General features: G+C 36.1%; 3 protein-coding genes across 7 annotated transcripts; 2 read left to right on the top strand and 1 right to left on the bottom strand.

The window, feature by feature from the left end:
• The first annotated feature begins 1,056 nt into the window (after positions 1–1,056).
• LOC111804318 (dnaJ homolog subfamily C member 2-like) lies at positions 1,057–4,393 on the top strand. Of its 3 annotated transcripts, none has more exons than XM_023689089.1 (2): positions 1,057–1,194; positions 1,997–4,393. In XM_023689089.1, exon 2 carries the CDS (start codon positions 2,053–2,055, stop codon positions 3,991–3,993), a length of 1,941 nt encoding a protein of 646 aa, XP_023544857.1. In that variant the 5' UTR covers positions 1,057–1,194; positions 1,997–2,052; the 3' UTR covers positions 3,994–4,393. The 3 variants fall into 3 exon arrangements, with proteins under 3 accessions (XP_023544857.1, XP_023544850.1, XP_023544862.1); XM_023689082.1 differs by having other exon boundaries at positions 1,057–1,204; XM_023689094.1 differs by having other exon boundaries at positions 1,062–1,164.
• Positions 4,394–5,239: 846 nt separating this feature from the next.
• LOC111797497 (eukaryotic translation initiation factor 3 subunit C-like) lies at positions 5,240–10,097 on the bottom strand. Of its 3 annotated transcripts, XM_023680524.1 has the most exons (5): positions 9,948–10,097; positions 9,713–9,778; positions 7,760–9,565; positions 5,686–6,469; positions 5,240–5,631 (listed from the first exon to the last, which is right to left on the bottom strand). In XM_023680524.1, exons 2-5 carry the CDS (start codon positions 9,734–9,736, stop codon positions 5,438–5,440), a joined length of 2,808 nt encoding a protein of 935 aa, XP_023536292.1. In that variant the 5' UTR covers positions 9,737–9,778; positions 9,948–10,097; the 3' UTR covers positions 5,240–5,437. The 3 variants fall into 3 exon arrangements, with proteins under 3 accessions (XP_023536292.1, XP_023536279.1, XP_023536284.1); XM_023680511.1 differs by having other exon boundaries at positions 5,240–6,469; XM_023680516.1 differs by having other exon boundaries at positions 5,240–6,469; positions 9,713–9,769; positions 9,948–10,094.
• A 3,354-nt stretch (positions 10,098–13,451) lies between these two features.
• Positions 13,452–17,724, top strand: LOC111797516 (cucumisin-like). Its single transcript, XM_023680536.1, has 10 exons — positions 13,452–13,550; positions 13,634–13,722; positions 13,801–13,895; positions 14,550–14,796; positions 14,892–15,405; positions 15,496–15,599; positions 15,977–16,198; positions 16,281–16,392; positions 16,478–16,691; positions 17,192–17,724. The coding sequence occupies exons 1-10, from the start codon at positions 13,452–13,454 to the stop codon at positions 17,722–17,724; spliced, it is 2,229 nt and encodes a 742-aa protein (XP_023536304.1).
• Positions 17,725–18,746: the final 1,022 nt, after the last annotated feature.

The raw sequence follows: 18,746 nt of genomic DNA, 5'->3' as shown, positions 1-18,746 counted from the left end.
ATCAAAATTACTTTTAAACTTTTTTAAAAAGTTAAAAAATACTTACGGTTAGCTGACATTTAAAAAATATTCATAAACTTTCAAAACTAACATTAAAAAAATTTAAATATAGTCTAAAAAAGTATTGGTCTGTTAAATTTTTTTATAAATAAAATAAAAAGTTTTAAAATAAAGAATTAATTATTTTATTCAAAACTAAAATTAAGGTTTTTTTTTTTTAAGTTTATAAGTTTTTTTTTAAAATAAATTACGGATTTCATAAATATTTGTATTAATTTAATCTTATTATTGTTTATTTTTTTAATTAAACTCAAAAAACTTTAATTTAATTGACACCGACCTAAACATAGTCATTCAGGTCAAATGTATATATTCTCGAATTCTACTTTTCTTTCTTTTTTAAATATTTATGAATGTTCGAGTCACACTCTTATGTGTACACATCATTAAAATCAACTAAAACACAGCTAGTTAACGTATAAATTATCCGAACATTTGATCATGAAAGTAATAAATATTTGCATAATATTTCAACACTATTTTTTAATAAATAAATAATGACATCACTTAAAAATTTAAAAAATAAAACTAATTTTTTTTAGAAGAAAAAAAATTACCAAATTTTATGGGATAACATATTTTATACATAAATAGAAAAAGTTAAAAAAAAAAAAAAAAAATTGATTATCGTATGACTAATTGACAGTTATTTGGGTTTAACGAGAATTTCAACTGCTCGTATGGCTTATTGGCAATTAATAGCTATTTCGGTTTCATCAATAATTCAACTACGGCTTTTTTATATATATATATATTTATTTATTATTATTATTATTTTATTTTTTGAAAAAAATAATAGAAATAAAGAAAGAAATTAAAAAATATATAAAAAAATGTACCATTTTTTTTTTCCTTATAAAGAGGCGATATTTTAGGGAAAAAAGAAGGCTATTTTTCCAAATATAATTTAGGAGAGTTATTTATTAAAAAATAAAACGGGGAGAAACTTGAGGTAGTCTGCAAGATTTAGCCCTATAAATACCTGACAACCTGAGGGCAGCAGTTTTAGGCCGAGGAGATTAGCGAACGGAAGGAGGGTTACCGGAAATCTATTTCTGCTGACGGATCGAGCTCGGCGAGCTCTTCATCAGCTTTCATCTTCCGGTGAATCTTTATTATTTTCTTTCTGTCTCCGTAAGTTTAGGTCCGTCTAAATTTTTCTCTTTTTCGTGTTTTAATCTTTTTGTTTGTTTGTTTGTTTGTTTGTTTGGTATGATGATTCGTCTTCTTTCGAATTCGGTCTTGTAGTTCTGTTTGATTTGGTTTTTATATCTTTTAAATGTACCGAACGAAGCGATTTTTAGTTTTATCGATTCGGACTGTTGTCATTGGTGCACGTTACGAGAGGATGGCGAGGAGGTTAGGGTTTTCAATGATTCTTGATGTAGTAGCGAATATGTGGATTGAACTTTGAAGACGTTGAGTGGTTTTGTTTGGAACGGTTTTGGTCTGCATCCTGCTGATATCTTAAAACTGCATTCTTCTTGTGTTTATTGCTTCCTTGAATCCAACCCTAGCACTGTTTAGGCTAAGTTACTCGTGAATGTGGCTATAGCATGCTAGAATCTTCACTATCTTGTGGGCTATTTTGTGTTTGGCTCAAGGAAAACAATAGGATTTAAAGATAGGAAGCGTTCTTTGTGATGAGGTTTGAGAGATGGTGAGGTCTAATGTCTCCTTGTGAGGATCGTCATTAGGCCTTTGAGTAATTATGATCTTGGTTTAATTCAATTGGATTGGAGTCCCTTCTCGGAGTTCTTTGCGATTGTTTGTTGGGTTTTTGTTTTGTACGTGCTTTTTTTTCTTTCATATTTTTCAATGAATGTTTGGTTCCTACCATAGAACCCTAAGCACTGTTTGTATCATTTTGTATGCCTTCTGTTTGGTTTTTTATTTTTGTTAGAATTTATTTTTTTTATGTTTTTTGCTTGTGCAGTTTGGAGGAAATTTTTCACAAAATATCATCTTGGTCCAGTGGATTCTTTTGATGCCATGACTGTCCTTGCCAATTTGCGTCTTCTCACCTATTCAGAAGAGATTGTAGATGGACAGCCGATTTATGTTTCCTCAAATTGTCTTCCAATTAAGGCTTTTAAGTACGAACCTGCTGGCCATGCTTTCCATAATGCTGCCCTCAAACTCCTTGGTTGTGAAGATGAGGAAGTGAGTGATGACAATGAGCAGACGTCTGATGATGCAGAACAGAAATACGCTCCATCATTTGATTCATATAGTAGCAAAGGTAAAAAGAAATCTGGTGGATCCACCCAACAAGATCATTATGCATTGTTGGGTTTGAGCAATTTGAGATATCTAGCCACAGAGGAACAGATAAGAAAAAGTTATCGTGAAACTGCTTTGAAGTATCATCCTGACAAACAAGCTGCACTTCTTCTTGCCGAGGAAACTGAAGCTGCAAAACAAGCAAAAAAGGATGAAATAGAAACTCATTTTAAATTGATTCAAGAAGCGTATGAAGTGTTAATTGATCCTGTCAAAAGAAGAATTTATGACTCAACAGACGAGTTTGATGATGAGGTTCCAACTGATTGTGCTCCGCAAGATTTCTTTAAGGTGTTTGGTCCAGCTTTTATGAGGAATGGGCGTTGGTCTGTAAACCAATCTATTCCGTCATTGGGTGATGATAAAACACCATTGAAAGAAGTTGATGATTTCTATAACTTTTGGTATAGCTTTAAAAGTTGGAGGGAGTTCCCACACACTGATGAATTTGATCTTGAGCAGGCAGAGTCTCGGGACCACAAGAGGTGGATGGAGAGGCAGAATGCTAAACTTTCAGAAAAGGCTAGAAAGGAAGAATATGCTAGGATTCGTACTCTAGTAGATAATGCTTACAAAAGAGACCCTAGAATACAAAGAAGGAAGGAGGAAGAGAAAGCTCAAAAGCAGAGGAAGAAGGAAGCAAAATTTTTGGCAAAGAAATTACAGGAAGAGGAAGCTATTAGGCTTGCTGAAGAGGAGAAACGAAGGAAGGAGGAGGAGGATAGACGAGCTGCAGAAGTGGCTCAACAACAGAAAAAGGTGAAAGAGAGAGAGAAGAAACTCCTGCGCAAAGAACGGACTCGTCTTAGATCGCTTTCTGGCCCTATTGTATCTCAGTCTTTGCTTGATCTTTCTGAGGAAGATGTAGAAAATCTCTGTTCATCTCTTGACATTGAGCAGCTGAGAAGTATTTGTGATAAAATGGAAGGAAAAACAGGAATGGAGCTTGCCAAAGTTCTCAAAGACGCACAGGAATGCAGTAATTCAGAGAGAAAGCAACCAGAAGGCAAGAAAACAGGACACCAGAATGGTTTTACATCTGCTAATGCTGGGACCACATTAAGCAGCAGCCTTCCGAAGAAGGAGAGGCCTTGGAGTAAAGATGAAATCGAGCTCTTAAGGAAAGGAATGCAGAAATATCCTAAAGGAACTTCTCGTAGATGGGAGGTTATCTCAGAGTACATTGGCACAAAAAGATCTGTGGAAGAAATTTTGAAGGCAACCAAAACGATCCTCTTACAGAAGCCCGACTCTTCGAAAGCTTTTGACTCATTTCTTGAGAAAAGGAAACCCGCGCAGTCCATTGCATCTCCACTTTCAACTAGAGAAGAATTAGTAGGTTCGTCCTCTCAAAAACCCGAAGACAATCCAGCAACCAACGGTAATCTAGACACTTCTTCAAGCCAAAGTGTAAACAACCAAACTCCTAACGATTCATCTGCAAATGGAGTATCCTCTAGTTCAGATCAAGATGATTGGTCAGCTGTACAAGAAAGGGCACTAGTCCAAGCTCTGAAAACATTCCCAAAGGAGACCAGCCAGCGATGGGAGCGGGTTGCAGCCGCCGTTCCTGGGAAGACAGTGAACCAATGCAAGAAAAAAATCACATCAATGAAGGAGAGCTTCAGAAACAAAAAGAATGCTGCTTAGTTACTGAGGTTTTCTTTCTTATGGTGGCAAAAGTGGTCTTCAAGGAGAAAATTGTTTCCAAATTTATTTATATCGAAAAGGGTTCATCTGGATATCCAACCGATTGATTCTTCAACGAGGTCAGCTTATTATTTTAACTTTTACATAGGGGTTTCTATTTTTATGAAATTTTATCAATAGTCTACAGCCTTCTAGTTAGTAACTTGGAATTCCCTGAAGAGATAGAGTATCGCGTATGCGGAAGAGTTTTGTATTTCTTTTTCTTATGTTGTCTGAAACGATTCATGTAGATCCATGTTTAAATTATTTATAGCATGTGGCTTTATTAGAATGATCCTGAGTGTGTTCAGTTTTTTATGGATTTTTTTGAGTCAAATTTAGTAAAACAAACATATTGTTGGAGATTTGATGAATATTCAGATGTTTTTGGTTATCTCAAATATGGTTAACATAATTTTTATGTTTAGAATGTTGATTAAGGAAAAATACACACAAGAACATGCGCTATGAGTTGGAGCTAGCATCTTAGTATGGGAACATACACTACATATGAGTCGTAGTTGCAATTAGTTGTAACACTAGAGAGAGTCATTGTGAGCTAGCCATCTTGCTAACATTTTTCATTCTCTTAGTTGGGTTACGCATAAACTTTCAAGGTTAATGGACTTTAACAATTACTAATGGTATACTCGAAACACGTTATTGTAAATGAATTTTAGATTTGAGTTTTAATTTTTGAAGCAATTATAAATAAACCTAGGGATGAAAGTGGTAGGTACCTAGCATGAATTTATTTTTCATTTCTATAATCTGATGTAGCATCTCAGTAGTTGGATTTTAAACGAATTTAAATTATCCAAATTCATCAATTTTAAGTCTATCCCAATAACAATTTAACCATTTCAAGTTTTTGAAGATTATTATTTGGTAAGTCAAATAATACTGGCCTAAAGAAGAATGAACACTTTCTTTTTAATTTAAACTTAGTCATGCCAATAGATTGGTAAGTCTAACCCTTCTCAAAGGTATAGTAAAAAATGACTAAGATTCTAAAGGAATCGATTAAAGGGAGAGAATCGATTAAGGGGATGTATGATGAAAGCTCCACATCGGCTAATTTAAAGAATGAACATTATACTTTCTCCATTGGTGTTTGAAACTAAATTTTAACATTTTCATCTTAAATAGTTAGAGCATCGTAAAATGTTTTTTGAAAGTCCTAAAACTTTTAAAAACTCGGAACGTATTACTGAAACGAAACTTCAATGTTTTACGTATTATTGAAACAATGCAAACTGTGGGTGCTCTATATCAAAAAGGTCAAAGAAAGGGATACAAAACTCCTTCCGATATCTCAGTTCAAAAATAGAATAAAGCTAAATTGGTGAAGTTCTCCAAGGAAGTGTCCGACGTGCAGCGGTAGGTAAACGGTATCAGTTTTTCTTTAAGCAATAACCCCTTTGTTGAGACTGACCATGCGAGCTGAAGCACCCATCTGGGATCCTCGGACAGAACCAGACTGATAAGCGCTCCTCCCCGATCTATATGCAGCGTCTTGATAACGGGTGCTTTGATATCCTCCTGCATTGCCTCCTCGTGACTGACCCGTCCGGTCTCTACCATATCCGCCACCCCCACCTTCGCCACGCCCTCCATTGCTATACCCTGCACGCGAACTACCGCCACCCCCACCTTCGCCACGCCCTCCATTGCTATACCCTGCACGCGAACTACCGCCACCTTGCCTTCCTTGATTGTCTGGCCACCTGCTACCACCACCTACAGCTCCGGCAGCATACTCTTGGTTGTCTCTTCGCCTCATCGGTAAATCTACTCCTCCTATTCTTGCCTCCACTGCCCTCTCATTAGTTTCAGCAAGGATAGACAGCTTATCTGCCAACTGGAACGCCAAGCCCTGTAACCGGGTGAGCGCAACATCATGGAAGATGACACATCCACTTGGCTGATCCCAACTTGCATGGAGCTCCTCATTTATCATCATCTTGCTAACAATACTGTGTGTTTGACCCTCTGCGATGTCGAACATTCGAGTCAGCTGGTCCAAACTCAGAGAATCATATGAGGAAGAGTACGTGAGAAGGTACGTCCTCAGAGCTTCCACCTTGATCTTTACTTTAACCATTTCCAGCACATGATCACGATTTCTAAGTAGCTTCCATACATCTAGAGATGCAATGACATCAAAAGCTTTTTGGAAATCGCCCTTGCGAAGGGCTCTGGTAGCAGCCATTACATGATCTCTGACATTCTCGGGAGGACCAGTGAACGTTTGTCTCTCACTCACCTCCAGTAACCTTCTAAAGTTCTTGCTAATAACCTTGCGCTTTGCATCATGAACACTGCCTGCCAGGTTGGGTACTTCCAGCAGCATAGCACATATCAAATGCACAGCCTCCAGGAGCTCAAGATTTATGTGCATATGGTATGGCATCTGCCTCCTCCTTTCAAGCCTTTCCTGAAATTAATCAAGGAAAACAAACAAATAAACAATTTTGTAAAATACAAGTGCTAAAGTATAATATTAGTGGAGCCCATACTTTTAATTTCATTTAAAAATAGATCGATTGCTAATCTGGCTAGAACAATTCCATAAACAATGGAAACAATTGAAGTTTGTTGCCAAACAATTATTTTACATGAAAATACAAGAATTAAACGAGGAAACGAGCCAAATTTGTGAAGTTATTCTATAAAAGGAGGATGAAATTAGAGGCTAAATCTTAAGATAAAAACACATCATGTTAGACACCTAACAGGGTATGACTAAAGCTCTTAGCTACTAGAATGCCTTACATCACTCTTTCTCCAAATTGGTCACTTGTTTATGCAATGCACATACGCTCAGAATTTCTGGACAACGATTCTCAATATATTCGGATAGCATCTTACATTTCCTAGGGAGGTAAAGGAATTTTTGGATATGGCCTTAACGTACACCCTTTCAAGAATGCAAAAGTCCTATTATGGAAAAACCTCATCATGGCTTTCTTTTGGAATGTGGAAAGAACGAAATCAGAGAATATTTGCAGAAAAGACACATACATTACACAACTTTTCGACAATGTTGTTTACCAAGCTATATCTTGGTGTAAACATTTTTACTTCCTATAGTTATACTTTCCTATTTGCAAATTGGGAAGGTCTTTTGTAAACATCATGGATTATACATCCCCTTTGCAAATTTTAATCATCAATAAAATTGTCTCTTATAGAAAGAAAAGAAAAAAAAGAAGAAAAAAAGGAACAAATGACGGTTAACCATTTGACCAAAAAATGAGCCCGTAGATTATAAAACATTGAACTCTCCATCCATTTTCATCACTAACAAGAACACATCTTATCCAGGAGGCATCTAGTCCAATACTAAAACTATGAAGTACCAAGTGAAGGAAAGATTATACTTTACCCAGCGGCAAATTATTCCACATTTAACCTAAAACAAATGTAGCAGAAAGGCCACAACTAATCCATAAGCCATTTTGGTGTCAGATTTTTATCCCACAAAACAAATCAAAATGGATGCACAAATAAATGAGATCCATAAATCTCACGTTTGTAATGCAGGGTAAAAGAATTATAAAAGCACCTATCAAGTGGAATACATTAGTAGATACTATCTTTCTAATAAACTTTATTTCCTTTTAAAAAAGAACACACGTGCTACTTGAAGCACAGGCAATCTGGACAGCATATACACTACACATGCATCAATACATTAGTCTAAGATGGAATCAAGGAACAATACCTGCTCTGGAGTCTTTTCATAATATCGGCTTTGTGAGACACCTTGTGCAAGCAATTCCCTCACCCTCCCACCAGAATATAATTCTGAAAGGCAGCCATGTGCTTCACTAATCAGGCCAACCCGAAATCCACATAGACCAAGTTGAGCCATTGCCCTATTGAAAAGGATCTGTGTTGAAATGTCCAAGTGTTGAATACTATCCTGTAAGTGACTCATCAGTAACAAGTCACTAGAAATATAAAATTCATCAAAGAGCGCATGGTGGTAAATATCACAGAGCATAGCTCGTGCTTTAGTGCGCTCGTCTCCATATTGGTATATAAGGGTCACCAGAATGTCCATAAAAGCTCTACTACTCTCTGGAAAGGTGGGTACACGAGGTACAACCTCCGGCGTGACAATAAATGCAGCAGGGCCCCTAATCTCTTCTGCAACCTTAGCCTCCTCACTAGCATCTCCACTAGCTCCATCTTCGGACAGCTCTGCGAGCTTTATCATGGCATCATAAACCTCTTGTGGTTTGTAATAGATCAGCTCGACACGTCTCAAGGCAACTTTTGAAGCTGCTTTGTAATCCCCAGTTCGTTCCAAATATTCTTGGACATTCTGAGCAAGAACCATAAACATTGGCTCATCTCTGAGTCTTTCAACATACTCACGTGTATGTGGATCAATACACTGCAAGCTCTTAAAAAACTCAGTGTCAATCCTCTCAACAAAAGCAACCAAGTTTCCCCACACACGAATTGTGCCCTCATAGTCTGCTGGCTTCTGGCTCTCGTTCTCATCAGGTTCAACCATATCATCCACCACAATGTTAGAATTCTGCATAAGAATGTCAATAATAGAAAGCATATTTTGCACACACTTCTTCCACACACTGATAGGCATGTGCCCACTGAGACCTGGATTAACATCAAATTGAGCAGATATAACACTGAACAAAATCTCAAGCTTCTGTGCAGGGGTCTTAGCAACTCTTGTTAAGAACGTAAGCTGCTCAACCTGCTCAAATCTTCCAGTTCCCTTCCTACCCCGGGCAGCCACAACCTCCTTAAATTTCTTGTTAACAGTGTCCCATGTGATCTCTCTCGGATCCTTCATAAACTGCTTATCCATGAGCTTATCCCGTTTGCTCAACTGTTTCACCCAAGGGCCATCGGGCTCCTCTTGGTCTTCTTCGTCATCCTCTTCATCTTCTGATCCTGACAAAATTTTAGTAGGGTCCTCCTGAATTACAGAATCGTCATCATCATCATCATCATCCTCCGTTTCCATCTCATCATCCTTTTCTTCCTCAACCTCAGGATTCTCCCTACACTTTGTAATTAACTCTTCATATTGCCTATTGTTCTTCTTTAGCTTCTGTTTCATTGAATTCAAGGCCTTAGCATTGCTAGTGCTCATTTTCTTCTTAGCTTCCTTATTAGCCATGGCTTGATTTAGGAAGTCCTCCAACATCACAAGTGCTTTAATATAAAGAGTTGGCACCTTCTCAGACTCCATAACACGCATGACCTTCTCAAGCTGCTTATTTATTTTATCAAAACTCTCCTGCAAGCTTACCCAGTCATTGATCTTCATTGCATTTTTCATCTGATCCACAGAAGCAGACATCTCCTCAAAACGCTTATCTTTAGCCGACCTGACAGTACGTCTATCTTTATCAGAATCGTCACTGTCACTGGCATTCCCTTGCAGATATCTGCTTCTATTCGCTTGGGAGCTAGGATCAGCTTGTAGGTCGTCAATCTCTTCATCATAGTCACTCTTCTCCGCTTCAGAATCACTACCACTACCACCACCCTGTTTAAAAAATCATAAACAAAGAAAAATAATGAATTACAAATCCACATTACGTCAGTGGACTTAGACGATAAAATGACCTCACTAGTTCCACTAAAATCATAACCCATATATTAATGACATGAAAGTTTAGACCGAACGCAATACCTGGGACCAGAAACGAGAAGCCATTCTCTCTCGCAAAGTCAATTACAGAGCACGAATCTACAAAAACTGAATCGTAAAACAGAGAAAAAAAAAAAAAAAAANAAAAAAAAAAAAAAAAAAAAAAAAAAAAAAAAAAAAAAAAAAAAAAAAAAAAAAAGAACCAATAGAGTAAAATCGTATGGATTGGAAAACTGCAGAAGAAACGAAGAAGAATCCCAGAAAAAGACGAACATACCTCTGAAAATCCTTTGCGAATTTCGAATTAAAGGAGATAACCAGTGGCGGTAGAGACGAGCGCCGGCAAGAGATAGGAAATGTCAGGTGGGGATGGGTCCTGTAAACTCACAGAGGGCGAAAGTGGGAGAAACGCCAATTAGGGTTTCTTATTTTTATTTTTATTTATTCATTTTTAATTATCGTTATTTGAATTAACTAAAATTTAATGTAATATTTTGNATTTTTTTTTTTTTTTTTTTTTTTTGGAAATTCTAGAATTATAGACTAAATTAAAAAATGTTAATAAATAAGAGACTAATAAATAGAAACTATAAATATTAAACAATAATTACTATATTTTTATATAAAAATAGTAATTATCAGTTTATTATCTAAACTTTAAAAATAATAAATTCATAAATTTTTAATAACACGAACCCGTTTGGGCTCAAATTAATTCAAATCAAGGGTCAACAACTCGATATGTCCCTCGTCCTTGTCCGTGATGGTCAGTCGAAGTAATCCAAACTCTATCGGGGTATGTCTCAACCATGCACATTGCTTAGAAAAACTTTATAAGCTCGGTTTCGGTCTCACCCAAGCCAAGCACCGTGTCAAAGCCCATAATCATGGCTCGAGCTTAAGAAGCTAGGAGCGACAAATTAGAATATAAAAGTAATTGTTAAGACTTAAGGTTTTACTAAAATAATAATGTGCGGTCGAGTCGAGGTGCATTGTTGCAGTTAGCGAAGGTTCCCCTCGAGTCGAAATCACATGTACTGAATGAGTTTTTTTAATTATTTTAAAATATATTTTTTATTTATTTATCGATCAAATTGAAATAGTGGATTTATAACACAAATCTCAACTTGGGCGTGTGAAATTACTGTGTATGAGTAAACTTGGATAATTATACATACCCAAACGTCAAACGAGGATTATACATGACCTCGAGCAAGATGAGCCCAAATAAAAAAAGTTGCCTGGCCAAAAGACTCGAAAGCCCATCTCAAGTCGAGCATATGTGTGTGCGTACCTCGAACACCTATGACCTAATGAAGCCTCGACGATGCCGGATTTAACCTTTTCTTATAATAATTATTTATTTTCTAAATAAATTCAGGAATTTTTGTTTATAGAAAATATTATTAAAAGATTTAAAAAATGTAAGGATTACCAAATCAAAACATGTTATTTTTTTTAATTAAAAAAATATAATAAAAAAATAGAAACGTGAAAAAGTGTATTTTAAGGTAGATTTTAAAATATATTGAATATTTCTGGCCGCCAGATGGCATATTAATTAGACAATTTGAGATAAATGGGCAATTAATAATTAATTACAAATGGATTTGTTTTAATAATCTAAATTTCAAGCATTAAATTAGGGTCAACTCCGAAAAATTCGTTTATTAAAAATTAATTAATCAATTAAAAAAAATTCCTAAAAAACTTGTAATTTAATTAACACATATATAGATATAGGTCAACTTACATGGGAGAAAAATTATTATTTATAAAAAAATTAAAATTTACTCTATAATTTTTAAAATTATAATTTAATAAAACTCTCGTAAATAAATTATTAATGAAAATTTAATTAAAAAAACAAGTATTATTATATTTAATATTTTAAAATTCTCCATTTTATCCTTAATGTATAAGAAAATCATTTAAAGATTATTTCTTACTAAATAAGTTAAAACGTAATTAAATAAAAATTAAGTGTCATTAAAATCTTAATAACATAAGACACAAGACGTTCGGAGTAATCCAAGAATATATTTTCTCGGATAAATATATGTTTTTTTTAGTTATGTCACAAAATTTAATATATATATATATATATATATAAAAGTTTCTAATTCAACCTCTAGATTTTAAAGATTTTGGTAAAAAAAAATAATAATAATTTCACCTCCAAAAATTTCTAAAATTTTACGGTGTTACATCTGTTATAAAAAACGTGAAGCGTAAAGGACTATCTTGAAACTTTTGAAACACTCGAGACTAAATTGAAAAAAAAAAAAAATACTAACGGGCCTCAGCGGGAGGTCCACACAACGGGCTAACTGTAACTTATACTAAAGTGTTATTTTAAATGGGTTGGATTTTGATTGATCAATAAGTTGAATTTTGCTCGTAAGCGGTATTAAGAACGAACGAACGAAGGCGTTTAGGGTTTAGTTTATATTTAAAATAGTCAAACACAATAAAGTATTAAAGTTGTAATGTGAAAGGAATTGTTAACTTCATCCTATGACTTTGGGTAGCTATTGGGTTAAGTCAAGCTGAGAAAGAGAAGGAGAGGGAATGGTAAGATGATATCAACGCGGAAACCAGGCTGCTAAGTTGATATCCACATGCTAATATTATTAAACTTTGATGCATATTTCGACCAATTCAAACCCCAAATCTTAAAAAAAACCAAACTTCTCTAACGTGCATCTTCGTGCTTCTTGTTATTTCATGTTTTTNTTTTTTTTTTTTTTTTTTTTTTTTTTTTTTTTTTTTTTTTTTTTTTTTTTTTGTTATTGTTCGGGGTTTGAACGATTCGTAAGAACAATTTAGAAGTAGAGATGTTCATTTAACTCGTTGAGAACCGCTTCAAACGGGTGAAGATGTGAGATCCCACGTTGGTTGGAGAGGAGAACGTAACATTCATTTAAGGGTGTGGAAACCTCTCCCTAGTTGATATGTAATATACGGATAATATCTGCTAGCGGTGGACTTGAGCTATTATAAATTGTATTAGAGCTAGTCACTGGGCAAGTGTGCCAACGAGGACGTTGGGTCTCCAAGGGATGGATTGTGAGATCCCACATTGGTTGGAGGGAAAAACGAAACATTCTTTACAAGGGTGTGGAAACCCCTCCTTAGCTGACGTATTGTAAAACCGTGAAATTGACAACGATATGTAATAAACAGATAAGATAATATCTGCTAGCAGTGGACTTGAGCTATTATAAATTGTATTAGAGTTAGCCACTGAGCGATGTGCTAATGAAGACATTGGGTCTCCAAGAGGTGGATTGTGAGATCCCATATTGGTTGGAGACGATAACGAAATATTCAAGGGTGTGGAAACTTCTCAACGTGTTTTTAAACTGCGAGGCTGACGTTGATATCTAACGAGCCAAAACGGACAATATCTATTAGCAGTGGGCTCAAGGTTAGAATTTGAACTTAGGTCGAATTAAGAAGAGATTTCACTCCGTTGACTAAACGGGATCGAGCCCATATTCAACTCGACTCCCAAAAACTTATCCCTACAAATTCTTCATAGAAATTCCGTTCCGATTCCCACAAAAATAAACGAAAATTTTCGAAACGATTAAAACCGGAGCGGGCGACCCGGAGTCAAGCTGCCAATTGATTTGTTTAATCATCAAGATTAAATCATTTTAATAACAAACAAAGACTTTTAGAACATGATTCCCAGGATGTTCAATGGCTAAGAATACGACTTTTTCTCGTATAAAAAGCCCATAATTCCTCTTCATGTTCTTGAACAACAAGCATCATGTCTTCCTCTCTCATTTTCAAGCTGGTTATCTTCATCAGCTTCTCGGGTAGCCTGCTCGCTTCTAGCCTCGATTCTTCCGACAACGATGGCCGAAAGGTATAAACGACCGACCTCCGTTTCCTGATCGATCGGGTTCAACGTTCGAGATTTTAAAGCGTTTTTTTCTCTCTAATTTGCAGGTTTATATTGTGTACTTGGGGAACAAGCCTGAGGATTCAGCTTCCACTCCTTCACATCATATGAGAATGTTGGAGGAAGTGGTTGGCAGGTTCATAATCTTTCATTCATTTTTATCACAATTTCTATCAAAATATGCACTCATTTTTGTAAATTTGTTTGTTCTTAGCACATTCGCTCCCGACGCGCTACTCCATAGCTACAAGAGAAGTTTCAATGGATTCGTCGTGAAGCTCACTGAAGAAGAAGCTCAAAAGATTTCGGGTACGTATTGATTATTCAAACCCCGTTAAATTTGTAGCTTCGGAGTATTCATCGATTGAATTGTGATATTTTTAAACTCCATCTAATCGTTCAAGCGGTAAATTTTTTCAATATAAATAACCCGAGTTAAATAATGAACCCAACTATAAAAATTTTGGATTTTATTGGTTCCCGTTATTTGAGTAATTTATTCAAATTTTTATTTTGAATAGAACTAAAATATTAGTTCGTAAAAATATCTATTTATTTATTTATTTTTAAATATTTAATTAAGATTAGTTGTTAATATCAATATATATTTTAAAAAATAATCTTCTAAATAATTAAAAATTATTTTGAGAGTTGTCCGTAAATAATTAGAAAAATAAATAAATTAATATATATATATATATATATATATATATATATATATATATATATATATATATATATATATATATTTGTATTGTAAGCAAAATGTATTTTTTAAATTAATAATAAATTTCTGTCCGTTCGGTTGAATCTAATCTAGTTTTAGTGTAATTTAAATAAAACCGTACATTTTAGGTTAAGTTGATCAAATTTTTCGAGTGATGGAACATTTATAGTTTAGTTCATCTGTTTAGCATTTTAAGGTTATGTTCTAAACTGAGTTCATAATTTGGAATGTTTCAGCTAAGGAGGGTGTTGTCTCAGTGTTTCCAAATGGAAAGAAACATCTTCACACGACAAGATCGTGGGATTTCATGGGTTTTACTAAAAACGTTCGTCGCGTAAAACAAGTCGAAAGCAACATAGTCGTCGGAGTTTTGGACAGTGGAATTTGGCCAGAGTCTCCTAGCTTCAGCGACGTTGGTTATGGTCTTCCACCAGCCAAATGGAAGGGCGCTTGCCAAACCTCTGCCAACTTTCGCTGCAACAGGTAACATTAAAAAAAAGTTCTTATCGTCAATATAGGAATGAAAACTGTCTATTTCTATAAAGTAATAATGGTCAAATGGTTTGACTAATTGTTAGAAAAATCGTTGGAGCTCGAGCATACCGTAGCGACAAGTCGTTCCCTCCAGAAGACATCAAAAGTCCAAGAGATTCAGATGGTCATGGGACACACACTGCATCGACCGTGGCCGGTGGTCTCGTGAACCAAGCAAGTTTATATGGTCTTGCGCTTGGCACAGCTAGAGGAGGGGTCCCGTCTGCGCGCATTGCTGTGTATAAGATATGTTGGTCCGATGGGTGCTACGATGCCGATATTCTTGCAGCATTCGACGACGCAATTGCGGACGGTGTCGATATCATATCGCTATCGGTTGGGGGGAACAAGCCCAAGTATTACTTCAATGATTCAATTGCCATTGGAGCTTTCCACTCCATGAAGCATGGGATATTGACATCCAACTCCGCCGGGAACGACGGCCCTGACTACTTCACCATCAGGAATTTCTCTCCATGGTCTCTTTCTGTGGCTGCAAGCTCCATTGATAGAAAGTTGGTATCAAAAGTGCAGCTTGGCAACAAAAATGTCTATCAGGTGATACCTTTTGTTCATCGTACGAGTATCGATCTTTCGAACGTTAATTTGAAATGATATTTCACCAACATACTTAAATTTTGGACGCAGGGATATACCATTAACACGTTTGATCTTAAAGGAAAACAATATCCGCTAATTTATGCTGGAAATGCACCCAATGTTTCTGGTGGCTTTACTGGCTCGAGCTCGAGGTAATTAACTAAATGGGACCAAAGATGTCCATGGGGTGGAGCGGGGATAGATCCCCGTCCCTGCCTCCTATTTCAATCCTTGTTCATGTGAAATTTCTCATTTATTTTTGCGGAGATTTCCTATAGAGAATTCGTGGGGATTAGATTCCCAATATGAAGTGTTCGGGGTGGGTTGGGCGGGGACAAAAACAATGAATATAATACCGTCATCGGCCCCATTTAGCTGATGGGAAAAAATCTCACTCCCGATCTCTCCCCTATTTCTTGTTTAAACAAAGATTTCTCATTCAGTTTGGGACAGATCACACCTTATTGCATAGACGTCTCTAATTTTAGGGTTTCTTTTACTAACATTTTTCTTACATTATTCGAAACAGATTTTGTTCGAGAAACTCGGTGGATCGCAACTTGGTGAGGGGAAAAATCCTTCTTTGTGATTCCATATTGTCTCCTTCAACATTTGCTTCCTTCAGTGGTGCGGTCGGCGTTGTTATGAATGACGCTGGCGTGAAAGACAATGCAAGATCCTATCCCTTACCTTCTTCCTACCTCGGTCCGGTGGCCGGTAACAACATCAAAACCTACATGGGTTCAAACAAGTACGTTTCAACATGTTCATAAATTTAAGATCTCGATACCCTTTGTTCGAATATTAACTCCACTCGATTTGTGAATCGATAGATTTCCAACAGCAACCATTTTCAAGAGTAACACAGTGAACGATACATCTGCTCCTTTAATAGTTTCCTTTTCCTCCCGAGGACCCAATCCCGAAACCTACGACATTCTCAAGGTTAAATCTTTTTAGTGTCGTTCGAGATTTGAATGTATATCGTTTAGTTAAGATGCTTAGTTTTAGTGAATTTGCATGCATGCAGCCTGATTTGACTGCCCCAGGAGTCGAAATTCTCGCAGCTTGGTCACCCATTGCGTCGGTCTCTAGCGGAGTTAGAGATTCGAGGACGACGCTCTACAATATAATTTCAGGGACGTCGATGTCATGCCCACATGCTACTGCAGCTGCTGTGTATGTCAAAACATTCCACCCTTCATGGTCTCCTGCCGCCATCAAATCAGCTCTCATGACAACAGGTAACGACAATAAAATCATATGTTTTTTTAGGGTTCGTATTAATAAAAATACCCATAAAATAAACTTTCAAACGTATCAATAAGATTACATTAACACCCTTACCTTTTATTAAAAAAAAAATTAAAAAGTTATTACCATCAATATATGGAAAGAAAACGTCCATTTACACGATCATCTAACTATAAAAAAAATTAATTTTCTTTCTAAAAATTTAAAGATATTAATATTATTTTAAAAGTTCATAGAATTTTCAAGTTTTATCTGTATCTAAGATACCAGTATTTTTTAACTAATATTTTTAAAAATTTAGAAAATATTAAAGGGTATTAATGAAAATTAAATAAAATTTTAATTTTTTTAAATGGGTATTTTGATAAAATATGAATTAAAGGTATTATTGAAATATTAAAAAGTTTTAAGGATATTTTTAAAGCTAGAATTTAAAGATATTTTTAAATTAATTTTTTTTTTTTAACTCGGGTCGGTTCACTTTGTACAGCTATTCCGTTGAACCCGAAGCTGAACCCACAAGCCGAGTTCGCGTACGGCGCAGGCCACATCAACCCAGTGAAAGCAGTGAACCCAGGGTTGGTGTACGACGCACAGGAAAGCGACTACGTTAGGTTCTTGTGTGGTCAAGGGTACACCACCGCCATGGTCCGCCGTCTCTCCGGCGACCACAGCGTCTGCACTCGCGCCAACTCCGGCCGAGTTTGGGACCTCAACTACCCTTCCTTCGCACTTTCTTCCACCCCATCAGAATCCATCAACCAATTCTTCAGAAGAACCGTCACAAACGTTGGGTCAAAGGTAGCCACATACAGAGCCAAGGTCCTTGGCGTCCCGCGTGGCCTGACCATCTCAGTCAACCCTCCGGTTCTTTCCTTCAACGCCATTGGCCAGAAGAAGTCCTTCACCGTGACGGTTCGTGGCGGTGTCAACCAACCCATTGTCTCTGCTGCTCTGTTGTGGACCGATGGGCATCACCATGTGAGAAGCCCCATCACCGTATATGTTGTGGATAAAGCTTAAATTATTATAATTATATTGTTTTTATGTGTTTGTTATGTTATTTATTTATAATTGGCTTAAAAAAAACTACATTTCAAAAGTTTAATACATCTGTATCAGTGTTCAACACAATTCTGTTCTTTCAAAAGTTGTAATATTATCTCGTTGAACACAACTCTTTGTCTGATTTTGTTATTCTCAATAATACGGCTCGGTAACGGATCGTTTCTTCCAAACTACACCTTGTTCATTCTGCTCTCCGTTTCAACAAACCATTCGAAATGCCTCGATTTTTATAGAACAGGGATGCACCTCTCGTAGCCCTGGTCCAAGTCAAATAGTAGTGATTCAATGCACCTCTTCTAGCCCTCCAGAAGGTTTCCTCACTCTTTATTAAGATCAATAAATGATTAAAAGACACTCTGTATAAACTATTGCTACTATTGTGTTCTGTACAGATGAGAACGTAGATAGGGTGGAAGATATGCTAGACAATCTATTCCTAAAATATCTAAATCATTTTTGTAAAATATATAATTATTTTTATTCTTAAAATGCCTAAACAGTTTTATTAAAATGAATATACAACTCATATAATTATTGGATTTGACCCTATTGACTAGTGATGATATTTTAACAAACCGTTCATCTTTCGTAAATAGTTTAAAACTACCCTTATAATACAAAATGCGTTACCATGGCTCCAAGAAATGAGACTGGGAATGATCACAAACTATGTTAAAATGATCTATGTTGATTTGTGGGAATAATTTTGAGACGTAAGTAACCTGACCATGTTGAGACCATCAAGTAACGAACATAGTAGAGTTAACGTGAGCATGTCGCAAATGATATAAGAAAACACGTCGGGAGAAGAAGCAAGGCACCTAACAATTAATAATGCAGAGATGAGGAGGACGAGGAGGATCTCCCAGAAAGCAGGAGGTTCATAAAGGATATACACTTAGTTGTGGGTTCACCATCGGACATCTCACCTTCGCCTATAGGCTGGCCATGCATGCAGTACCAACAGTAGCCACCCA

This window comes from Cucurbita pepo, chromosome LG01 (assembly GCF_002806865.2).
Source record: "Cucurbita pepo subsp. pepo cultivar mu-cu-16 chromosome LG01, ASM280686v2, whole genome shotgun sequence".
In the NCBI taxonomy this organism is placed as follows: domain Eukaryota; kingdom Viridiplantae; phylum Streptophyta; class Magnoliopsida; order Cucurbitales; family Cucurbitaceae; genus Cucurbita; species Cucurbita pepo.
This window is presented reverse-complemented; position numbering and strand designations above follow the sequence as displayed.